At 45.9% G+C, this 24,000-nt stretch overlaps 2 protein-coding genes across 2 annotated transcripts in view; both read right to left on the bottom strand.

Moving 5' to 3' along the window:
* rgl1 (ral guanine nucleotide dissociation stimulator-like 1) overlaps nucleotides 1–1,860 on the bottom strand; it is a gene marked incomplete at its 5' end in the record, with an annotated part of 35,313 nt that extends 33,453 nt beyond the window's left edge. Inside the window, one exon of the mRNA XM_083648418.1 lies at nucleotides 1,681–1,860. Within this exon, the coding sequence (XP_083504544.1) occupies nucleotides 1,681–1,860 (180 nt within the window). The remainder of the gene's footprint in view (nucleotides 1–1,680) is intronic.
* Nucleotides 1,861–11,774: 9,914 nt separating this feature from the next.
* Nucleotides 11,775–24,000, bottom strand: part of colgalt2b (collagen beta(1-O)galactosyltransferase 2b) — a 35,532-nt gene continuing 23,306 nt past the window's right edge. Inside the window, exons 5-12 of the mRNA XM_083648021.1 lie at nucleotides 23,863–24,000; nucleotides 22,141–22,260; nucleotides 21,640–21,713; nucleotides 21,030–21,136; nucleotides 20,417–20,549; nucleotides 19,509–19,636; nucleotides 18,331–18,537; nucleotides 11,775–13,620 (exon numbers count right to left, since the gene is read on the bottom strand). The exon at nucleotides 23,863–24,000 is cut by the window's right edge and continues 67 nt beyond it. Coding sequence (XP_083504147.1) covers nucleotides 13,347–13,620; nucleotides 18,331–18,537; nucleotides 19,509–19,636; nucleotides 20,417–20,549; nucleotides 21,030–21,136; nucleotides 21,640–21,713; nucleotides 22,141–22,260; nucleotides 23,863–24,000 — 1,181 coding nt within the window. The 3' untranslated portion in view covers nucleotides 11,775–13,346. The remainder of the gene's footprint in view (nucleotides 13,621–18,330; nucleotides 18,538–19,508; nucleotides 19,637–20,416; nucleotides 20,550–21,029; nucleotides 21,137–21,639; nucleotides 21,714–22,140; nucleotides 22,261–23,862) is intronic.

The raw sequence follows: 24,000 nt of genomic DNA, 5'->3' as shown, positions 1-24,000 counted from the left end.
TCCCCAGTGTTTCGAGTCCAAATCCCAGTCACCAAAGAAGAGTCTGAGTTGTGTGCGAGGCAAGTCCCCATTACCTGCGTCCGAGTCAGAGTCCGGAGTTAGCCTACTGAACATGAATGTAGGTGGAACACACGTGCCTGCCCTTTCACAAAATTGAATAATGTCACAGTATTAATATAGCTATCAATATCTATCTGCCAAATTATAAGGGCCTATTACAAAAAGAAAAACAAACAAAAAAACAGTCTTTATCAAAATAAGTCCAAGTCCTCGTCTCCAACCTCCGAGTACGAATGCCTGAACGTTCGAGTCCAGGTCCGAGTCATCAGTACTCAAGTCCAAGTCGAGTCACGAGTCCTGAAGATGAATCCAGGACACGACTCGAATCAAGTCGGACTCGGACTCCACTACTGTCCCACGCACACACGTGCACAATGTTTCCAAAATCACCACAGACATCCCACAAACAGACCTTGGAGGAATAACAAACACTACCCGTCTATCTGTCCCCCAGCTGCATATCTTTCACTGTTTATAACTCCAAAGCTTTCTCTCAGCGGATTGTTATATTGTTTTCTTATTCCATATTGGAGTTCCCTATACTGTTCTGAACACACAGATGTTTCTCACGTCCTTGAATCTATCGATATTCACAAAGTCTTTGAGGCAGAACAAGCCTGCACGACCTCCAGCACTCCAAGACAACAGAGGGCAGAGGAAAGCCATTCCTGAGAAGGCCAACATCTGCTGAACTGTTTAGCACAAGACTGGAAGTACCTGTACTTCCCCGAAATTAAAACAAAAACAGATATGAAACAAACAGTGGTTAGGACGCACTCACAATCTCTCTCTCTCTCTCTCTCTCTCTCTCACACACACACACACACACACACACACACACACACACACACACACACACACACACACAAAATCCAGCCATCACACACACACACATACACACAATTCGTCTTGACAACATACACCACACGTCTTAACACACACTTCACAACACGTCAATACACACACTAATGAAAATGCACACTTCTACTTCTCAACAATAATGAAAAAACACTTCTACACACACTTCTACACTTCTCAACACACACTAATGAAAACACACACACTTCTCAACACACACTAATGAAAAAACACACACTTATCAACACACACTAATGAAAAAACACAAACGTATAAACTTCTCAACACACTAATGAAAACACACACACACTTCTACACTTCTCAACACACACTAATGAAAACACACACACTTCTACACTTCTCAACACACTAATGAAAACACACACACTTCTACACTTCTCAACACACACTAATGAAAACACACACACTTCTACACTTCTCAACACACTAATGAAAAAACACACACTTCTACACTTCTCAACACACTAATGAAAACACACACACACACACACACACACATACTTCTACACTTCTCAACACACTAATGAAAACACACACACACACACACTTCTACACTTCTCAACACACACTAATGAAAACACACACACACTTCTACACTTCTCAACACACACTAATGAAAACACACACACACACTTCTACACTTCTCAACACACACTAATGAAAGCACGCACACTTCTTCACTTCTCAACAGATTAATGGAAAAAGACACACTTCTAACAGGTCTGCCGTGTGTGTACTGACCCAGTGGCGTGGGCTGCTCTCTGGGAAGATGGGCTGGTAGCTCTGCAGGGAGACCCCTCCCTCCCCCTCCAGCAGCAGGGTGCTGTCCAGGTCGGGACAGTAGTTGTGGAGGTGGGGCCCGGGGGTCCAGGGCAGCAGGGTGGCCAGAGGGTAGTGAGAGATCATGGAGACAGAGGTCATCGGCAGGGCTGACAGGGTTGGAAGGGCATGCTCAAATATGGTGCGTAAGGTGGATGGCGCCCTCAGGTTGCCGGCGTCTTCTGTCGCTGGTCTGATCTGAGACTGATATACAAATCAATGGAAAGTTCTTCAAGTGTAGAAGATCCCAGCTGGGGGTTTCTCCGGGTCTTGATTGTCAGATGAGTGGTGATGGTTTGGCTGGTGTGTAGCTAGCTGATGTGGTCAGTTCTTCTCCTTGTCTCCTCTGCTGGTTGACTTGTCCAGAGGTGTGAGTGAGTGAGTGAGTGATGCTGGCTCTCCTCTCTCAAAACTGGCTGCCTCAAAACTGTTTGGTGCCTTCCTGTTTCTCTCTCCTTTCTCCTCCAACACTTACAGTTTCTGTCTCTCCCTCTTCTGTGTTTTGCCCTCGTTCAGTGTGTGTGGAGCTTGGCTAGCCAGCAGCTCTTAACCACAGGAGTGATTAAAGTCTATTGTCTCTCTCTCTCTCTCCCCTTCTCTACCCCAACTCCCTCCACTCGTCCCAGCCAGAAGGGGCGGAGCTAGAGGTTGTAGCCCGGCCCCTTAAAAACTATCCAGTGGGTGTGTGAAGTGTGAATGTGGAAGAATGTGAAGAAAGCGAAGACAGGCAGGAAAGCTGAGACAGAGAGGAGGATGTTATGGGTAGCTCTAAGAAACACTAACAATAGCAAATGTTTTCCCTGATAGATGTTTGGCATCTCAAATATCCCTGAATCCCTGATTCATTACATCTTCAGCCAGAGATTCCAAATGTAACAATTTTGTTGCCTGGATCCAGACATTCAGATCCGCCCACTCCACTGAGTTGATTGTAACAAGTTGAGAATTCAGTCCGATATCAGGCACCTTTGATATTTGCCATTTTGGGTCATAGCCATAGCCATCATTCTGTCCTTAGTTGTAATATTGTAGCTAAGTGAGGCAGTCCTGCATCTAAAATGTGAAACACAGACAGACTTGCTTTGTATGAAACAGGCTGGTTTTGGAGTCAGAGGAGGCAACACTGACACACTCAGAGAGGGAAAGAGCTTCTTAGAGTTACTGATTCTACTTGCTATGAACTTTCAGTCGTCAGTCCAACTGTGTGCCACGATCATGAACTTTGTGACTGGGAGCAAGGGTCAAACTATCATAAATGTGTAACAATGGTGAAGATGCAATACGGTGTCTGTGTGTGTGTGTGTGTGTGTGTGTGTGTGTGTGTGTGTGTAAATGTGTGCTGATGGAATGAGAACCAGTCATGTGTAAAATAACCGCTGTTGGTGAGAAGAGGATTATCTAGAACCAGGCTGTTCACTGACACGTGTGCACGCGCACGCACACACACACACACACACACACACACACACACACACACACACACACACACACACACACACACACACACACACAGTAGATACAGCAGTTAATATGGTACCAAATGTGAAGATTGGTTCCTACAGTTAGACGTTACAGACCTTGCATCCTGTTTTCTCAGGTAAATAAACAGCCATTAGACAAACACCAATGGCAGAGCAGCATCCGGTGTGCGCGCACGCACGCACGCACGTGCGCGTGCACCCGCACACGCACACACACACACACACACACACACACACACACACACACACACACACACACACACACACACACACACACACACACACACACACACACACACACACACACACACACACTATCATGGCATGATTAGATGTCTGGTCCCCTGAAGAAGCCCACTCTCTGGCATGACTCAGAACTTCACAGTGACTAACTGGACAAACTTCCATCAGATCCTTAACACAAGAATGATGTTGACATTCAGAACTGACTCAATATACTCTGGTTGGACCCATGGAGAAATATAATCCCTCTCTCTAGACCAGATCAATCTCTCAGCTGATGTAACATGAGACAAAGAAAAATGAGTCAGTTGACATGGAAACTGTGGCCCTGAGTTGGCTGATGACTGAGAGAGTAGGCTATAGGAAGGAAGAGTGAGTAAACAGCATGGCTTGTCTTCTTGCTGACAGTCTGGATGGACTTCTAGTGAACCAGCACGCTCTCCCTTCCTCTCCCCCTCCCTCCTCCATTTCCTCTCTCTGTTGTTCAACCCTGCCCTCCTTTTCAAAAAAGACCCTCGCTCAGTCAGTTCACTGCAGTGGGCTTCACTGGCCTCCTGTCAAATCTGCACAAATAATGGCTGTTCTTTTGAAAGTGCCAAGATTGATGCTAACAGAAAATGTCAGTACATTAAGATATCAATTCATTACTACTCTCCCCTCTTCTCTTGCTCTCGCTCTCTCTCTCTCACACACACACACACGCACGCATGCACACGCACGCACGCACGCACACACACACGCACACACACACACACACACACACACACACACACACACACACACACACACACATTTCATCCCTCGACATAACTCTTTCTATAGCTGTTCAGTAATATCTTTTCATGCCCACTCCTCTCCCTCTGTCTGAGTGTGCTGACACAGCCAGAGTGTGGCCAACACCAGTTTACACAGCTGGTAAAGCAAAACGCTCTCAACTCAGACAACACACACACACACACACACACACACACACACACACACACACACACACACACACACACACACACACACACACACACACACACACACACACACACACACACACACACACACACACACACACACACACACAATATCCCAAAATCCCCCCAGGGTCAATACAAACAAAATCTCTCTCTCTTTCGCTCTCTCTCTCTTTCTTCTCTGTTTGTCTCCATACAACCACAGACAAACAGCACACTGACACCAATGGAGACATCTCTATTTGAGTACAATCTTGGGTGAAAATGGTTTATAAATGCTGGCAAGTCCAGTACAGTAAACATAACCTATAGCAACAACAAGAACGACAAAGACTATAAAACCATGGCTTCATATTTCAGAGCATGAAGAAAAACATCTACTCTGAACTGACTTTCTAAACATTAATTGAAGAAGGTTTTGTTTTTGATGACACATCACAAACAGTTGGGATTTCATGTCAGTTCATATTTCCACTGCTCCACACTGCTCTCTGCTGGTTAACAAAGGGACACAATATAATGTAAGCTACAAAATACACATCAATAGACTCTTGTCAAAGCTGTTTTTTCACACTTTACAGTAAAATTCATCCATTCATCCATTCATTCATTCATTCATTTATTTTGTCTCCATGTTTAATGCTTTTCAGGGATGACAGCCTGGACAGGTCGCCAGTCCGTCACAAGATACAGATTGGTTAATAGAATAGAAAGTGATGATCTAAGATGATAGATAGTTGATTATTAATGCAGTAAATTATTACATTTACTGGTCTCTATAACGAACGTCTCATTAATTTCCCCCATAGGCTATGAGTGGGACAGAGTTATTGTTGTTATAGAACAACCAGGTCCCATGGTGTTCTGACAACATATTACTCGCTAGCACACATACATGCATGCGCGTGCATGCACACACACACACGTGCTCGTGCACCCCCCCCCCCCCCCCACATACACGCACCACCCCCCCACCCCCCACCACCACCCCCCCCCCCACACACACACACACACAAAGGTCTGAGGAGCGCTTGTTGACAGACACTGAACAGTTACTCATTATCAGAGTCTCAAAAAGCCTACAGAGAAGGACTCTGTGAGTGTTTTGGCAACAACAAATTTATTTTTCCTTCACTTTTAATTTCTTTCGTCTTTCTGGTCTCATATGTGTGCTTTTAAGCCTTAGTTCCTGTATTTGTGCGTGGGTGCGTGGGTGCGTGCGTGCGTGCGTGCGTGTGTGTGTGTGTGTGTGTGTGTGTGTGTGTGATTATCGTGTGTCTGTGTGTGGCAAAAGGACATGTCCTCACAATAGGGCTGTTAGTCACCAGCCTCTTCCCTGCTCTTCCATGAACACACTGACTCACTTCACACACTTATGCAATAATATCACATGCTATATAAAGAAGAATTGATTAGCCTACTGAAATAATATCACATGCTATATAAAGAAGAATTGATTAGCCTACTGAAATAATATCACATGCTATATAAAGAAGAATTGATTAGCCTACTGAAATAATATCACATGCTATATAAAGAAGCATTGAGTAGCCTATTGCAATACTATCACATAAAGAATATATGAGATATGAATACATAAAGAGCTCATGAAGCATCCCGTGGCCAAAAGCGTTCTCACATGCGAGTGCACAATATGAAACCAGAAAGCCTCTTTCTAGTTATTAGACACTAATCGTACATGTGCATATTATTAGTGCATGACAACTTTCCGTGTGCTTATTGCAGATCACAGTCTGTGATGTGGGACCAGCGCTGCCCTCTCTGCCCTCTCTGCCCTCAGTGCCCTTTGTGCTCACAGGACCCGACGCTGCTGTCTCCTCCTCCTGGTTCTGTGAGGCCTTTGGGGTCCCAGTGGGTCCGGCCGGCTCCAACAGCCTGCTGCTCTTCTATGAGCTGTGGAGTTCAGCCAGCCGGGGTCCTGGTGCAGAGCGGCCCAGCCGCTGGATGCGCCGTCATAGAACTCCACCCAGAGAACTGCTGTTTGACCACCGCCACGGTCAGTCAGGTCAATATTTCTATTCTTCTTACTAGCAATGATTCCAGTGCCAGCATTTACCCAGAGATCACTCTAATACGATCATGTGTTTTGTTTTTGTTGTATTTGTTCGATTTATTGCCCTGGGGTTGAACATATTGCCAGTTTATTTTGGGAGTAGTTTTCATATCAGCAGTCTTACTGTTTCATTTAAGAGATTGAGCAGTCAATCCTCAAGTATTCTATTTGTGAGCTTTTGTGATAGAGAAAGATACACAATAAAGTAGCTACAGAAAACCATAACAACATAGCACAAGCTGGAACTCAATGCACTAAATGATACACTGCGCTGCACAAGGTCCAGATGCAACACTATGTCACGATTATTATTATTATTATTATTATTATACTATCTCTGAAATGGAGGAGACAAGGCCAGATTGTTTTAACACATGACGCTTAACTGTAGAGTGTTTTCCTCTGCCTAGCTACCTGTGGTTGGCGCTGGAGGCATGTGAGGAGGTTGGCTATGTCCTCTACAGTAACGACACCCCCTGCCAGGAGCCTGCCAGACAGAGCGCCCAGTCTCTGCTGTCCTTCCTCTAGTCTAGCCCACCCCTGGGTGCAGCTGGACCTACTCTTTTCCCAGCTCGACAACAGCCAGCCAGGCAAACCACCAAACCAGGTGAGTTCAGACTGTTTGTTTGGTGGTCGCTTTGCTTACCCCAGTGGCTGACTCGTGGTCCATATGCCAGCAAGGCCCAAGAGTTTGCAGGTTTTCATTCCAACCAATCACAACACCAGCTGATTTAATTGAGTTGGACGCCTTCAACCAGAGGGGGAAGAGCCAATCAGATGGTTGAAATTAAAGACTGCCTACTCTTCAGCCTCCATGGCACAATAACCAAATAAATAAATAAATAAATAACTAAAAAACCACATGCTTATCCCATAGGTGATGATGCATCACAGTAAGACATGATGTGATAGATGCAATTCGGGTATAGCATAATAAATTTATGGTATGTGCTAAGATTAAAAAGATCATACAGTCATGGGAACAATTGGTAAAAAGTATGTTTAGAATAGTTAAAAGCAGTAAAAACTCATATTTTGTTAAACGGCACTAAAAGGGTTAAAATGCTTGGGAACAATCGATAAAGTAGCCTATGTTCAGAATAATTAAAAGCAGTAAAAACTCATATTATTTGGATATAGCAGAATAAAACAAAGCATTTGTTTTATATTGATTTCAGTTATCTTGTGGGCATTTTCATGTGTGTTTCATCATGTTTCATCGTTGTCTTTGTAGTTATGTTTAGTCATTTGAGAACAGCACACATTTTTTGTTTTACTATGCTCAGGATAGACCCTTCTCACGGGGGCCATTTTGTGTCGTAATAGACCAAATCAGCGGGATGTTTACATTTACTTCCGGGTACCCCTGAGGTCCACACATTATAATGGCGGTGGACGGCACAAACTGACGTGTTGAAGACAAAAACAGACAAAGAAGACAAAAATGGTTCGTCCGTGTTGTGTTGTTGTTTAATATCATTCATAACAACACTTTCACTAACGTTAGTGGAGACCAGACTAGCTAATTTACCTGTTGGACCAGACCAGAGTAGACTTGAAGCTAAATTAAATTGACGTGGCGTCAGTAGCTCTGTCTGTACCAGGCTCTTTCTCGCCGAGAAGAGCCTGGTGACGCGAGGTTACTCTGTCTGTAACGTAAAAAAACAGCGAGTTTGACAGACAAACACACGTTATTAGCTAGCTAACACTACATAAAACAAACACAGAAGAAAGGCTAGATACGTCGGACAAGCATGTTTACCAACCGTTTAACCATTTAAATTGAAACTAGTCGGCCGAAAACAACGAGAGGGTTTGACAGCATTTATTTGACAACACGCACATTTAAACCTGCCGCCTTCCCCAAGTGGTACCCGGAAGTAAATTTGTTTACATGGTGACGTCACGGTGATTTGGTCTATGGCAGGGTAAACACAGGTGCAAGCAACACACTAATGAGGGTTTCCAATTTCCATGATTGGAAGTTGGAAACCCTCATTAGTGTGTTGCTTGCACCTGTGTTTACCCTGCAATTTCGACACAAAATGGCCCCCGTGAGAAGGGTCTATTCGTAAGTTTCACAACAGTAGTAATTACTGGAGGGTACCAGCAGGCGGCGCCTAGGCGCTTGGAGGGATATTTTGGGACATACAGCTTCCGCTCTTTAGACAAAATACACTTTGATCTATGGAAAGCATCGTCATTCCCTTCTTTCCACACATATCGCCCTTTTTCAGGTATTTATCCCTCATGGTAACATTTGATATTGTCTTGTATGTTTTGTGAATGTATGTAGGCTATGCCCTCGGGAAACTGTTTGTAGTGTAAGCCCCATTCGGCTGCTGCCTACCTGGGGCTACCTGCTCCAAAGGTTGGTCCCAGATGCACCACCTTTAGTCCTACAGCACATCCTGTTCCCTGGGAGGGTCGAGGCAGTCAGACCAAACGCTGCTGAGATATCAGCCATCCATCACAGAGGCGCGGCCAGTGTTTTTGGATCTGTCTTTGGATCTTAACTCCCAACATGAGACACCCCCTCACCCTGCCACACGCCACACCTGCCTTCCCCAGTGGCCCTCGGCCAGCTTGAGACTCTGACTCCTCCCCCAGTGGCCCTCGGCCAGTTTGAGACTCCTCCCCCAGTGGCCCTCGGCCATGGCACCCATGGATGTATGATGGCACCCAGTCAATAGTCACGCCTCCACCCCGACACCTCCTTTTGCCCCCTTCACCTCCTCCTCCCTTCTGCTCTCTCTCTCTCTCGGCCGGTGGAAGTGGTACAGGTGACAGAGAGGGAGGCGCCCAACATCAGCCAATCACAGCACAGCTTCCAGAAGAAGAAAACGGAATAATAGAAGACTGTTCACATTAATTATATGTTTGCCGTTTTTAGCCCTATAGATATTTTTTGATCGCTTTGATATAAATATCCACAAGAATATGTGAATATAAGATTGTTTTGTCTGTGCCTACTTGTGTGTGTGTGTGTGTGTGTGTGTGTGTGTGTGTGTGTGTGTGTGTGTGTGTGTGTGTGTGTGTGTGTGTGTGTGTGTGTGTGTGCACGTGTATATGCGTGTGTTTTTGTGTGTAGTGTGTGGGTGTGTGAGGGTGGAATAAATAAGAGCCAGTCCTGAGAAAGAAAGAGGGAGTAGACTTGGACTGATGAATCTTGCAGACGCTGTCTCAGCAAACCAATGTTGCTCCTTCCATCTATCTTACCACTTTCACCCCCACAGTTAGAGAATTATCTCTCTCTCTCTCTCTTCACTTACACGCAATTCCATAGACACATACAACCACACCCAGCACACCCAGCCCAACACACGCATGCATGCACACTACACACACACACACACACACACACACACACACACACACACACACACACACACACACACACACACACACACACACACACACACACACACACACACACACACACACACACACACACACACACACACACAATATATACACACACACAGTGCCTCTTCAACTCCCAAGGCAAAGTGTAAGGTATGCCAATCTCCAACAGTCCCATGACAAACCCACACTGTACAATCAGAAAGAACATGATCACTAGTAAACATATACGCCTTTTCTTCAAGCCAGTACATGTAATAATCAATGGTGTGTGTGTGTGTGTGTGTGTGTGTGTGTGTGTGTGAATGCATCCAAGTACGAGGAAGACTGTTTCTGTCATGTTTGCCTTACCTGAGTGAGCATGCAGATTCCCTCTCCATAAAATAGCAGCACTGCTCTGTGCCGCAGTAGAGAAAGGAAGAGGAGGAAGAGGAGGAGGAGAGAGAGAGAGAGAGAGAGAGAGAGTTGTGCGACTACCAAGTCCACCTTGTAGTCGCTTAAAGATCCTTCATTTTTCATCGTGCCTCCTTTCTCAGTTCTGTCTCTTCTCCCTGACCTTTCACTTTGCCCCATCTTTGCCGCAGAGGTGAATTAGGCCCACTTTTCTATTCTTACAAATGATCTTTTCATACATGTACACATATGAAGTGAGGGAAAGTGAGTCTGTGTATCGTCTCAGAGAGAGAGAGAGAGAGAGAGAGAGAGGAATAATTTACATCTAAAATACTTACAAAAAAGCTGAGATCCTGTTCTTTCCACCTATAATCAAGTAATTTCCCTGAACAGCTACACTGCTTATTCTCTACACACCTCTTCCTGTTGCATGTGAATGTCTGTGTGTGTGTGTGTGTGTGTGTGTGTGTGTGTGTGTGTGTGTGTGTGTGTGTTGTTAGACAGAGAAAGAGACAGGTAGAGAGAGGGAGAGAGGGCACATACCAGTCATCAAGCTGCCAGTGTGCCAGCCTGCCTGAGACAAATTTCCATGCCATGCAAATGTAACGGAATAGGGTGGAACAGAGCTGCAAACAATGCACAATACATCTGCCATTTCAAACACAGCCACGAGATGGCAGTGTTAGCCCTCTCTCTGCGCACATGGCATCACAACGTCAAGGGGAAACCTTTTATGATCAGGTCTGTGTTGCTCGAAGTAGGAAGAATAAGAAGGTTAAGCAGGTTTCTTCTCACATCTTCTCTCCAAATCTCATTCCCTTTGTGGCCTATTATGATCTTCTGAACCCATCTTCTCCCTCTACCTCAACCTCTACCTCTCGAACCTCTGCCCCAAGCCCCACTCCCTCCAACCCCCCTTTAGCAGACAGGAACTATAAAAGTGTCAAGTAGAATTCCACACAACTTACACAAACAGTGTGTGCGCTCGCTCCACTGAACCCCACTGTCATCTACAGGATCATGAACTCCCATGAATTTGTTGGAGTTTCGGCTCCTTTCATGTTTTACCATCTCTTTCTAATGCCCCAACTATTTTCAAATGGTTTTAGTGGTGGTGGTGCTGCTGTGCTGCTATCAGAAGGTCATGGGAACAGTCGCAACAGTACTTGCTGTTCAACCGATTAAACAATAATGTAGCTCCATCTCTTAATTCCAGCTCTCCATAGAGTAAGATATAGTAAGGCCTTCCTATCATGTACCCCTAAAGTCCTGGATTCAAATCTAACCTGGGACTCATCCCCTCCCTCTCCCAACGTCCTGTCTCTATACTTCAAATATAAGCAAGAAGTCAGAAGGAAAGCTGCCACACCACCATTGTAATGTCTAGTCAGGGGCAGCAGTCATACCTGAGGAGACAGTAGCATCTGGGCTCAGAGAGAGTAACAACACAGATAGGGAGAAGATGTTTTATTGGTTCAGCCCGACACCAAAACTGCAGGTTGAAGATAAGCTCAGTCTACTCTAACAGATAGGGACATACACATTTGAAATGTGTTTTGCGCACATGAAGAAATTTTGTAAAAACATTGAACAGGTATACATGTAGGCTGAATTGTGAAAGTAGAGGTTTGAAATGGCTGATGATATGTACTGTAGAGCAGAAAGCAGCAGGTCCAGCCCGCTGTGCACCAAACAAAATCTGCAACAATGACAACAGCAATACTGGGCCTGACAACCATGACTGTACTGGTGCTTGGCAAAGGATGGCTGCTGTGTGTGTGTGTGTGTGTGTGTGTGTGTGTCATTCTGTCACACTGACATCATCTGCAGTAGCGACACTTCTGGGAATGATATGTCAGCCTCCCTTCTCCACTTAGGAAAAATCCACACATGTTCGCTCTGGGTACTTGTAAGCACATGCACTTAAATGTGCGCACGCATGCCCGCCCCACACACAGACACACACACGCACACGCACCCGCACACACACAGTGAAGAGTTGTTTTCAGACAGCTGTAAGATTATTTTATTCCAGAAGCTGTCCGTAAAAAAAGACACATCTGTTCTTTTTAATTTACAACAATCTTCTTTTTAAACAATATAAAAATTGATTTGTGAATAGTTTTTTTGTTGCTGATATTTTCTCAGGTCGTAACACAGTCTCCACAGGCCCAGTTGAGGCGTATTTTCTCCACCAGACAGTCTCCATGTTCCTTCTGTGTGTGTGTGTGTGTGTGCGCGTGTGTGTGTGTGTGTGTGTGTGTGTGTTAGCCTGCCTGTCTATAGAGCACATATGGAATAAATAAAGCTGTGGTCATAGGCCTGTTGGCCCTCGTCCCTGCTCGTCCTCCTCTTCTCAGCACACACGCACCACTCCAACCCTTCACCAGGCATCTCAACCCTGCTGCTATCCCATTGGACTACAAGCAGCCAATGAGAAATCTCCAGGATGGGTGTGTGAGCGCTAATGTGTGTGTGCATGTCCGTTTGTTGGTCTGTATTTCAAGTGTTTTATGTCTTTTCAAGTGTGCGTACGCCAGCCTCACAATTTGTCTCCTCATTCCATATTGTCGTCTCACACAACCCCCCCCCGGTATTTCACTGCGGGCTCCATTCACACAATCACAATAAAACAGTACGTTTCCAATACTGGGCCGTTTCTTTCATGCCAGAGCCTGTCATTTTTGTTCTTCCGGATGTGTAATTACGGGTTTCCACCACTAGCCACAGCAGAGATGGCGCTGTTTCCCCGCTGTGAAGCGGAAGAACATCAACAGCCATTCTTCAATGGAAAAGACAGGCCGAGACAGGCTCTGGCATGACAAAAATGGCTCGGTATTGGAACACGAATAGCCCCGTCCGGCGGACAACAACCTTTGGTTTAAAGCAAGTACTGTTTTATTGTGATTGCTACATGTATGGAAAAGTAGGGCCTTTGAGAATGAAGCCCGCAGTGAAATACCGGGGGGGGTTGTGTGAGATGACGATATGGAATGAGAAGTCGAATTCTACGTGTACGCATGACGTCCACTAGGGGGTACATGGCATGTCTGTAAACGCGAAGTCTCTCAATCAGAGCTCGTCCCGGGAGGCGCGAACAGCCGGCGGCGGCGAGTCTCCGGTGACGCTGTTCTGGGCCACGGAGCGGATGCGTCCCTGCTGGGCCGTCTTGCGGTCGTGCTGGCGGTCCCAGTCCGTGGCCACCGCCTCGTCGTCCCAGATGGTGGAGGTCTCCGTGTCGCTGACGTAGCCCGGCTCGCCCGTGTAGTGGGTGGGGTAGATGAGCAGCGGCTCCACCGAGAAGGCCTTCAGGTCCCGCAGCTCAAACTGAGACATGTACTCCGCACTGAGGACAGGAGAGGGGAGGGCGGGGTTAGGAGGGTTACTTTCAAAATGTAATCAGTAATGTAATCCAAGTATCACAATATTAAAGTGATGTAACGGTTGGGGTTACTTTCCGTTACTTTTGGATTACTTTTGAACAAATGTCCTGCATTTGACTACAAACAGCTCTTTCAGACCTTATGTGATGGTTACAGCAGCTTTCAGCCAATCTATCTGGTGTCGTCTGTTTCTGATTCATAACACATATGTGAAAATAACACAATGTCAGCTGGTGCAACTGGCTGCAGACTATTATTTCACAAACTGACGTTAGACCGGCATGGACCAAAGTGGCGTTGTGTGAGGTAGGTGTTGTAATGTGTGAGCATTTGTATTTTAAAATGTATTTTAAAATTGTAATCCTGCTAGTAATCACAATATTTACTAAATGTAATCTTGATTACATCTCTTTTTCTGTAACTGTAAGGGATTACAGTTACCATCTTTCCGTAATTTGATTACGTAATCCCGTTACATGTAATCGGTTACTCCCCAAGCCTGGGGGGGAGGGATGGGGAGAGAGAAGCAGAGATGTCATGTAGTCAGGTGGCAATCTGAGGGGGGATGAAGTCTATCTTGTTAAAGCTCAAGGCACATTGGCGGCCTCACATGGCAACAAGAGGTATTCACTGCTTGATTTTTTTTATATCAGTGCCAAAATACTAAAGGCAAACCACTGGGAAAAGAGAGGCAATATATGTAAGTTTGGTGCATCCAGCTTGCTCTGCATGTAGCGCCCCCTCACTGCTGTTTAGGTGACTGTTTTGTGTTTTGCTCATAAGTTTTGAGTCATCACTTCCTGACAGAACATTTGCTGCCAGTGCCTTGACACCAGATTTTCATTTACAAATAGGGCAAATGTATGGTGTCTCGATTAGGGAGGCTGTTCTCTGTTGCAGCCTGACTTTATGATATTTACGTGGATGAAACCGTCTCATCGCAGTTCGTTTCATTGCCAAGATTTCTATGCATAAAAACTATGTTTCAAACAGATGTATTTTTACATAAACATCTTGCTTAGTGCAGCTTTACCTCTCTGTCTCTCAAGACAGACAGGCTGGCTCCTGCAATTTACAAATGCTCCTGCCCAGCCCTGCCCAGCCCTCTGTATTTAAATGCTCCTGCCCAGCCCTCTGTATTTCAGCCCTCTGTATTTCAGCAGCTCTCAAAGTGGGTCCAAAAATAAGACAGGATATCGGGTCAAAATAAGGTGGGTATCCACTCATTTCCACACACTTCCATGTCTCCTGTGCAGCCACTTAATAGCTCTGACTGGAAAACAAACGAGTGGAATCGTAGCTAGCTGCTGTAGCTGCTGAGCAGAAATGGAAATCCCCATCCCATCCCATATCATGTAAAACACCATCAATCTTCTGGTCATTTGAAAGCGGCACAGAGCGTTGCAAAGTGCCGGCTGGTCAGACACCCTCCACAGACAATACACTATTCTGCAGACACACTACAGACACACTCTATGCTGCAGACACACTACAGACACAGTGTCTGCAGAGGGTGTCTGCAGACACACTACAGACAAACTCTGCAGAGTGTGTCTGTAGTGTGTCTGCAGACACACTACAGACACACTACAGACACACTCTGCAGAGTTTGTCTGTAGTGTGTCTGCAGACACCCTCTGCAGACACTGTGTCTGTAGTGTGTCTGCAGCATAGAGTGTGTCTGTAGTGTGTCTGCAGACACACTCTGCAGACACACTACAGACACACTCTGCAGACAGAGGTCACACAGGTCACACAGGTCAACGCCCCGACCCAGCCTGTCAGCATGCCACAGGGAGAGTGAAACCCTACACCTTTATTACTGCTAAGGAACAGACCTACCCCCAACACACACGCATGCACGCACTCACACACACAACACACACACACACACACACACACACACACACACACACACACACACACACACACACACACACACACACACACACACACACACACACACACACACACACACACACACACACACACGGAATGAAGTGACCCAGAGAGAGGTGGCAGTGGAAAGCATTGTGTTTCTTACTACATACTCATTCGTCGTCTTCCCATGCAAGGAGGCCATTTTACCTGGTTTGCTTACGTATATTTCTCTTGCTAATGTACACTACCAGTCACATTTTTCTTTATTTTCCACATTTTAGAATAATAGTAAAAACAACAAAATGATGAAATAACACTAATGGAATTATGCATCTCTTTAAAGTAACCTCCCTTTGCATTGACAGAAAGGCAAAGGCAGAGAAATGGATACATAGGCATCAACTTCACTGTTTCTATTTGTCTAAGAAATGCATTTCAATTTGAAGTCTGGCTTTAATATAATGAAACACAGTATATTCAATGAGGTGCGTATGTGTGTGTGTGTGTGTGGAGCGCCTGACCGTTTAGGAAGAGAGCAGAGGGAAAGAGCAGAGTCTCCCTACTGGTCAGCAAAATGTCCTCCCTCCTCCCAAACACCAAACATAACTCTGACATAACATTCACTACTTTAATTATGTAATATACAACATACATAGTTCAACTGCCATCTTTCCACATCCCTGTCCATATTTCCTACTCCTCCCACTTCTGAACACTCATGCACGCACGCACGCATGCACACACACGCACGCACACGCACACGCACACACACACACACACACACACACACACACACACACACACACACACACACACACACACACACACACACACAGTGTATTTACATAGTAATCTATACACTACACACTAGACACACATATCCATGTATTTATATAGTAACACTCATGTGCACAGACACACACACACACACACACACACACACACACACACACACACACACACACACACACACACACACACACACACACACACACACACACACACACACACACACACACACACACACACACACACACACACACACACACAGTCCCCCCCTGTCCATCTCTACCCCACCCCCATGCCCCGACCTCTATCAATGGGAATCCTGTCCCCCGCTCCAACCAGCAGGAAGAGCCTTGCTGGCCCACATTCCTCTGAGAGGCAGAACGAGAGAGAGGGAGAGAGAGGGGGAGGAGAAAGAGACAGAGAGAGAGGGAGAGAGAGGGAGGGAGAGAGATAGGGGGAGGGAGAGAGAGAGGGGGAGGGAGGGGGGGAGAGAGAGGGTGTCAGAGAGGTGAGATCTGTTGAGGAGAGTAAGCAAGGGAGTGGACGATGGATAAAAGGAGAGAAAAAGAGCATAAAGGAAAAGAGGAGGGCCAGGAGAGGTGGAGGGCAGGGCACCGAGTGAGAGGAGAAAAGGTGCAGAAAAAAAAGGAGAGGGAGGGGGAGTGGGGGTGGGGGACCCGGAGGAGAGAACGGGGCGAAGGCAGGAATTCCCAAGGAGGAAGCAGACAGAGAAGCAGCCGCTGTGTGTGTCCCGCACGGGCCACCGTACCCATTGAACCCCAAGAACAATCTGTGCCCTGTGTGTTGAGGGAGCACAGAAGAGGGGGTGGTGCCAGAGAGAGAGAGACAGAGAGGGGAACATACAGGAGAGAGAGACAGAGAGAGGAGGACTAAGGAGGGGAGGCAAGAGACAGGATTGGGGCTGAATAGAGATATATAGGGAAAATAAATGGGAGGTTGTGGTCCACCACTAGAACACTACACACTGTCCCACAGTCTAAAATGAGACACACGGGACACTTATGTCCATGTATGTATTATTGTGCCCCTTACTATTTCTGCACGTTTAATTGCCCTCTAAACTGTCCCTGCCCATGTGCCTCAGTATCTCAGACTGTGTACTGTAAAGTTAGGTCTGCTTCTCTGTTTCTGCTTCCTGTTTGTTCTACATTTGAATTGGACCCGGTACATCCTTATGCAAGAGATCCACGCACCTGCAAGAATCTGTTTGCGGTCCTGGGTAAATATTTGTGTTTGTTCGTACACCGTGCTGCCTAAAAGTGTCTCCATCTGTTTGTTTCTGTCTTTGCGAGCAACACATACAGTATAAAGATGCAACATTATTCTCCAACTTTCTCTATTTACTTACAAACATACATACCTGTTTCTGACTCCCTGTCTTTTTACGCAACACATCCTCATACCAAAACGACAGAATAAGTCGATTTCAAATGACTCCCAAAACGACATAATATGAGTGAAATTAAAAACGGACCACATTTCAACTTCATCTCATTCCAATACACAATATTTCCACAATGACGTACGTGGCCTTCCTGAAGGCCCCTTGAGCGGTTTCTCCTCATTATTACACCTCCTCCTCTTACTTCTTCTCACACAAGCAAAAGACCAGGCAAGAGCTGACAGCCAGTGTTTCATACGCGCCTTTTTACCAGACATATTCTCCATTAGAAACCACAATATTACGGAACCGAGAGACGTGTGAAAATGGGAGGCAAACGCTGCTTTGTTTCATGTATGTATCATAACCACGGTTTGTATATCCAGCACTCCTAGGTCTCACGCAGGCACAGAACGTGCGTGCTAGTTCACCGTCAACTGTAGTCTTTGCGGTGCGTTCAAGTGCAACTTTTTGGCCCCGACACAGGTGAGAACAGGCTTCGTTGCCGCTAATTCTTCGGTCGGTTTGGTGTGTCTGGAATATTGCATTTGACTGTGTTTTATCCTGACAGTAAAGCAGAGACTTTGTAGCAGGGACTGACTTGGGGTGTTTGTCGAACATGACGGGCAGGAACTCGTCGACAGGCAGCATCCTGGTAAACGGCTGGGCGGCCAGCAGCTTCCGGGCTCCCTGCTGTGACAGCACGTAGCCCAGCGTCCAATAGGAGTAGTCGGCCACCACCAGGTTATTCACGCCATCCACCGACTGCTCGGGCTGCTGCACCTGCATACGCTTACGCCCCACATAGCTGCACAGAGGGGGGAGACAGGGAGGGGGGAGACAGTGAGGGGGGAGGGGGGAGACAGGGAGGGGGGAGACAGGGAGGGAGGAGTGGGGAGACACGGAGGGGGAGACACGAAGGGGGGAGGGGAGAGACAAGGTCAAACTATACTTTCAACAACACGATCATCCACAGGAAATACTCATCAAGAAACACAACTTAGTTTACATGAAGCCCTCGGGAATGAAGCTGATCCCAAACAGATGTTAAAACCCAGCGGCAACCACTGTCTTGGAAGCCGACATGGAAGTGCCAAAAACTGCAGTCCCTCCAATGGCCACTTAGGGCTGGCTCCAAAAGCGAGTAAATCCCCCATGTTAAAATGCCCAACTTTATGTGCTAACATGTTTACAGCTTGGTATAAAAAAACGGTTTTGGTCTCTATAGCGAACTTCCTGATTCATGACAACTGTACAGGGGTGAATTTGTTTCTACAGACGATGGCTGTAAAGAGAAGTCTGACTGTATAGAATTCAATGGGAAAATAGCCCGACTTCTCACTTGATTTATGACCTCAGTAAACATGTTCCTAATGACTTGATGGTCTCAATCACTAGTTTCAAGTGTTCTTCAATGCAGCATCATGTTCATTTTGTAACTTATGGTCCCATTTAGCGTAAAACAGAGTATATTCGTCTATGGTTTGAGGTGTGATTGACAGGCCACCTGTCCAGTGAACGCGCAACTCGCCGATTACGGACGAATAGCAGGTGGTGCTGCGGCTCCGCCTTGTAAAAAAAAAAAAAAAAAAGGCGACGGTCAAAATGCCAAACTCGAAGCTTCAAAACGGGTGGCTACGTCCATTATTTTATACAGTCTATGGTTAAAACCTGAAGATACTGTGTGTAACATCAGTAATACTTTAGCAGTGTGTGTGTGTGTGTGTGTGTGTGTGTGTGTGTGTGTGTGTGTGTGTGTGAGAACGTGCCAGTTCTTACATGAGGTCCCAGTCCAGCTGAGTTTTGTCTATGTCATCCATGATGGCCTGTAGCCGTCGTTTAAACCTGGGCTCAAACCTCACATCGTCCTCTAATACTAGAATCTTCTGGAGGCCCCGTTCCACCACCTGGTGAACAGAAAACACACATAAACACACGTCAAATGTAAAGGACAATGCTGCTGTGTTTAATGTCTAGCCCCACTCTCCTTTACATTATTCCTAGTGGTGTCTGTCTGTAAATATTCAGCGTAGTTGGAGATATCGAAGCTCGTTTTCTCATCTCTAGACGAAGCCATTTGCTGTCTTTCACTTTTGACAGTGTGAAAGTTGTTTTTCACACTGTCAAAAATGACTTGAAAATTGCCGGAGGTAGATAATCCATCACAGTAAAGTGTGTGTTATCTATAAAGTGAGTTGAGTGATGCTTTCAGTGCAAGCTTACTGTCAATCATCTGACACGCACGAGAAGAAATGAAAATCTCCGCCAGAGAATAGTCCCCCAAAAACCTGTCACCTTATGAACCTCATTGTCACATCCATCATATCTTCTTATTTGGGACATCTTTGTTAGACGGGACAGCAGTTAGTTTCAAGCTAGGTTTGACACCATAAGAGTGGTATTGTCCGTTAATAGAACAGATAGTGCGTGATATTGTATGTTTCTTTTATTTATTTATTTGATCTTTTTGAACATATTTTCACCTATTCACGCTTGCGTGCCTCCACACAGGAAGGTCAGGAGTTCAGCGTCTTGCTTAAGGACACGTCAGCAGGACAGATGCTTACGGTCACAGGGTCTTGAACCTGGGCCTTCAGGTCAAGGTTCAAGCTCCCTAGTCCCTGCACCACCCCCCGCTGCCCCCCAAATGACTCACTAGTATGTGAGAGAGACTGGCCTGCTCTTACCTGTAGCCATGTCCAATGATGGCTAAGGAAGCAGCCAATCTCCCCTCTGGTCAACACTCGACCGGAGTAAGGGTCCTTGTAACCCGGCATCATCTCTATTCCCAAAGCCTGCAGCTGGGAGGAATTCAAAGCCCTGGCATGGAGGGGGGGGGAGGGGTGGGGGGGGAGATATGCAAGTCAATTGTCAGTGAGTTTACAGCGAGGAACAGCAAAGTCAATCCTGGCAAGTTGCAACGAGTAAGAAGGCATATCACCACACAAACAAAGGCTGGTGGAGGGATCAGGACAGTATCACCAGTGGATTACATTAAGCAGCAAGCAGGGAAAGTAAAACAAGCTTATTGCTACAAATAATAAAACATTGTTTAGACAGGATGTTTGGGTATAAATGTCAGGAAAACTAGAGACAGACAGGAGTCAGAAGACTGAACATGCCCCCTAATCGTCATCCAGGGGCCGTGTTGCTGGCGCGGATCATTTGTGTTTTGCTAAGCTTGATGGCTGAGAGAGCGTGAGGAGATCTTTCAGCTATTAAGAGCATTCCCAGTGAGAAGTGGAAGTCAATCGGTCGTCAAGTCAGGCTATCTCCAACTGCTGTGTGTCTGTGACCTACTTGCCGTCCACCGCGTCCGTCAGCGTGGCGTGTAGACCCAGTGCGCCCATCTGGTTCAACATCCTGGACCTTCTGTCCAGACGACGCTTCAGGTTGATCAGGTAGACCTGGGTGTTAGATGACAGTAACAATGTGGATGAAAGGTTTACATGGGGGGGAAAGGAGAGAGTCAAATATGAGATAATTTTAGAAAATATTTGCCTATGAGCTCTGGAACCTGATGCAGCGATTAAATATACCTTTGTAATGTTTTTGCAATACATATTCTCTTGCTTAATACTGAACCTAAAATATTTTTGCTTGCCTTTTTTGATGCCTCAGTGTCTCTTTGTGATAGAGAAAGAGAAAAAAGAGAGAGAAAGATAAACGCACTGAGAAATACTGACTGAGGGGACAGAAAGAGTATAGCAGACAAAATGAGAGACAGACGATAAAGGTCACTGAGGACTGAAGCGAGGGCAAGGGACAGTGGAAGGGTGGGAGGAAGTAGGAGACAAGAGTAAAGGAAACAAACGGGGACAGAAACTGGAAGCGGGAGTGTCCGATACACAGTAATTATACAGAAAGATAGAAAGACGGTAGGCTGAGTGTCAAACCCCTCACAACTCACCTCATCAAAGCCTATCTTGTCCTGCAGTGGTGGCGGAAACTGCAGGTACTCAGAGGCCTCGACGTCGTGGTCAACTGTTGACAAGAATGGCAAAAAGACAAACAAACAAATACAAGATTATAGAATTACAGAATATCCTCTGGATTGTAGTGGTTTATTTACAACACTGGGCAGAGAGAAGAGCAGTGGAAGAGGCCAGGGGCGACAGGAAGAGAGAGGGAGCTGGGGGTTAGATCAACAGGAAGGGGTTTTAGAGAGAGACAGTCGAGACGTGGGTGGTTTAACCAAAGAGCTGAGGGTTCAGAAGAGAATATAATGAGAGATCATGGAGGTTAAGGAGGAGAAGAGAAGAACATGAGAGGTGACGCGGGGAAAGAAGTGTTGTGACAGATACATGAGGAAGGGTCAAGTCAAGAGGGTAACTGGAAGGTGTGTGCTCGTGTGTGTGTGTGCTCGTGTGTGTGTGCTCGTGTGTGTGTGCTCGTGTGTGTGCGTACTTACTCATGGCCTCTGTCATGGTGTGTATGAAGCTCTCGCTCTCATCATCAACATTCTGCTGTGCCTTCAGAGGAACGGGCAGGAACCCGTAGTGTTCCCTGTTACACACATACATCTGCACATCTGGGAACACACACACACACACACACACACACACACACACACACACACACACACACACACACACACACACAGTTCTCTAAATACAGCCTCTTGACCCAAGCATTTCAAATAAACATGCAAATTAGACCACCCTCATGTCCTCATAGTGTATGCCACATACTCTACATTTTAAAGACAACACACTTGATCTCATTTACTAAAACAAACCACTCTGAAAACAAATCAACTGCCCAATGTTCCTTAAAGCATTATGTTCATGATGTCAGATTTACTTTTACACGGGCCACGGAAGAAGCCCTTACATTTCTGGATCTGGATCTGACTCACGAACAAGCAATTGGTCTTGGCGGAGGACGTCTGCGCTCTCCGAGTGCAGTGAATGAATGATAATAGCATAATAAATACCCAGTTGACAATTTATTCAAACAGAAGAAGATGGCGGGCAATCCGTTTGCCATCTTGCATTGCACCCTTGAAATGAACAGTAAACAACAGACTGTGTGCTTTTTGAGAAGAACAAATCCCCATGACAACTGCCTCCTGCTGATACTTGTATATAAAGGCACAGTAATATACTAGGCCCCGCCCCCAAGTATATTACCATTACCATACTGTGAATTCATGGTATGGACATGAACATATATTACGACAAAAGTAGAGACAAAAGTAAACTTGTATTAGTTGTGTTTTTGTTTTAGTGTTGTGTGTGTGTGTGTGTGTGTGTGTGTGTGTGTGTCTGTGTGTGTGCGCGCGCGCGCGCGTGTGCGTGCGTAACGTGTGTGTGTGTGTGTGTGTGTGTGTGTGTGTGTGCGCGTGTGAATACTTGCATGTGTTTACTGCCTTCGCGCGAGCATGTCATGCACTCTTGTTATCTATTAAATCGTTTGCTTAATGGTTCTGTTTGTTCCCTTTGGATAATTACCCACATCAAATACACACACGCTCGCATGCACGCACGCGCACGCACACGCACACGCACACGCACACACACACACACACACACACACACACACACACACACACACACACACACACACACACACACACACACAGTGAAGCTATAAGACACACACATGGAGTCTATTATCGGTATCCCCCCTCATCCGCCTTCATCTCGTTAATGAGATTGTAAAACAAGCCTTTAGCCCTGCAGCATAACTGCACAAACACTAAGTATAATATCAGTGATCATTGACTAATGATTAGTGAAGTCACTTACTTTGATTTAGGTGAGGCTAGTCTGTAGCCAGGCTAGCTAGTAGCCTATACATACCACTGCCACTGGTACAGCTAGGCAGTTGCTGTTAGCTTATTTGGATTATTAGATTGGTGTTCTTTTATAAGACTCAATTTTTGAGTCATCGTTTTCAATCAAGTCAAGCTTGGTATAATTGGAGCATACATCCAGAGGAAAGGGGGCACGTGCTGAGCCGAAAGCGAGCAAATTGTGAAATAAACAAATAAAATGACAATGTTCTGTTATTTATTACATCAAATAAATAACTGATCACTGCAGCCCTGCAGTGTGTGAGCTCTTTTCTTTGCTTATTTCAAGCTTGGCATTTTGGTCATTTTGTAACTAGTCGTGGGTTTGAGTCGGACCTGCTTGCCGTGCCGAGAAGGCAAACACCATGATGTCATCAAAGGCCCAGCTGTAGTCGGAGTGTGGCGGGTAGAAGGCTAAGTCCTTGCTGGCATCACGACGCAGGTCCAGCAGGTACGTGCTGTGCACCATGGGAA

This window comes from Poromitra crassiceps (genome assembly GCF_964638095.1).
Source record: "Poromitra crassiceps genome assembly, chromosome: 12".
Lineage (NCBI taxonomy): Eukaryota > Metazoa > Chordata > Actinopteri > Beryciformes > Melamphaidae > Poromitra > Poromitra crassiceps.
This window is presented reverse-complemented; position numbering and strand designations above follow the sequence as displayed.